Genomic DNA, 1446 nt, shown 5'->3' with positions numbered 1-1446 from the left:
TTAAATATGAAGAAATACATAATTTACCTCAGTAGTGCTTTCGGGGAAATCATAAGCATATGTCTGTGCAGTACGAAAGAAAAGAAAAATAAATTAGAGGATTTGCTCTCGCCTTCAGTTCTTCTGAGGCATCATTTTGTAATAAAAAATAATATTTCCCAAAACCGTTGAAATTGTTAATACATTCCCATTCACATATGGTACAGATGCTAATGAGTTAATGCGGTACACAACCCTTTGCCGTGCAAGAGGCTTCAGAATGTATGACATCTTCATAAACGGTTAGTTCAAATAGCTCCGAAAGGAAATGTAATAGGATAAATTATGTTATTACAAAACAAATACAATAAGTTAAAATATTTTAATGAAGCAGTGTAATTTCGTTGAACTGCTTGAGAATATATGTCTGTCTGTATCAAGTATAAAAAAAAGATTTACAAGAAACGTAATGTGTTGTAAAATAATTTCCCTTGTAATAACTTGGTGCTCAAGATGCCGCTCTGATATAATTTATAATAAAGTTTCTTTGTTATTTCTGTCAGTAAATGATAATCAAAATAATTTATTCAATATATGTGTGTGAGAGTATGTCGTTATAAAGTTAGAATGAAGTACAAAATAACAAGATGTCCATTTGGTATAGTTGTAACATGAATGAGCGCAATATAATAATTACTACTCTTACAACTAAAATACAAATTTCCATTGGGCAAAAAGCTTGTTGTATGGACACACGCTTTTCTAACTGTTCTTTACTCTTCACAATATGTAATGGGTATAATTTACAAAAAAATGAAACAATTACAAAACTGTAATGAAATCCTTGTATATCTCGTATTCAAGTTATTGTAAAATCCAATAAAGTTTACGTGAATTGTTGCTGGCATCTGTCCCAATAACGGTGCCTACGGTCAGTTAACTACTCGAACTGGCTGTTACATTTAATGATGTGTTCTTGTTCTGTATATTACCATAATACAGAACAAAACAATGGATCAAATACTAGTTGTATATATCCACTTTCCTTTCTTTCAGTTCTTTATAAACATCAAAACTGACATTAGCATTTTTGATATCAACCCAGGAAAGACATGGTAGCTCCAAAAGACTTCTGAATCCTTCCCTTAGTCCCCTGCCTTCAGAGCTTCGGTGGAGGTCCATTTTTTTAATTGATTTGATCCTCCTAACGGGTGTGATATCATTAAGCTCCTTGCAATAAGAGAGGTTGAGATCCTCAATGGTATGGGATAGTTGAATTTCCCTGAGATCTTCATCTGTAATGAGAGAATCCATAAGGTTAAGAATGCGCAACTGTGGAAGAGTGAAAAGTGCACTAAACCCCCGCGTTAGCTCTTCGCACTTCCCTATGTGTAACTCCTCTAGTGTCTTGATATCAGCAAGACAAGAAGCATCGGTCATATCACACGATTCAAGGTTCAGTGTAAT

General features: G+C 33.7%; 1 protein-coding gene across 1 annotated transcript; it reads right to left on the bottom strand.

Moving 5' to 3' along the window:
• Positions 1 to 1002: 1002 nt before the first annotated feature.
• TEOVI_000761600 (Leucine Rich repeat, putative) lies at positions 1003 to 1419 on the bottom strand (the record flags this gene model as incomplete). The annotated part of the gene is made up of 1 exon (XM_067220571.1): positions 1003 to 1419. The coding sequence occupies one exon, from the start codon at positions 1417 to 1419 to the stop codon at positions 1003 to 1005; it is 417 nt and encodes a 138-aa protein (XP_067076672.1).
• Positions 1420 to 1446: the final 27 nt, after the last annotated feature.

The sequence above is a fragment of the Trypanosoma equiperdum genome (genome assembly GCF_001457755.1).
Source record: "Trypanosoma equiperdum strain OVI genome assembly, contig: ctg_1187, whole genome shotgun sequence".
NCBI classification, from domain to species: Eukaryota; Euglenozoa; class Kinetoplastea; order Trypanosomatida; family Trypanosomatidae; genus Trypanosoma; species Trypanosoma equiperdum.
This window is presented reverse-complemented; position numbering and strand designations above follow the sequence as displayed.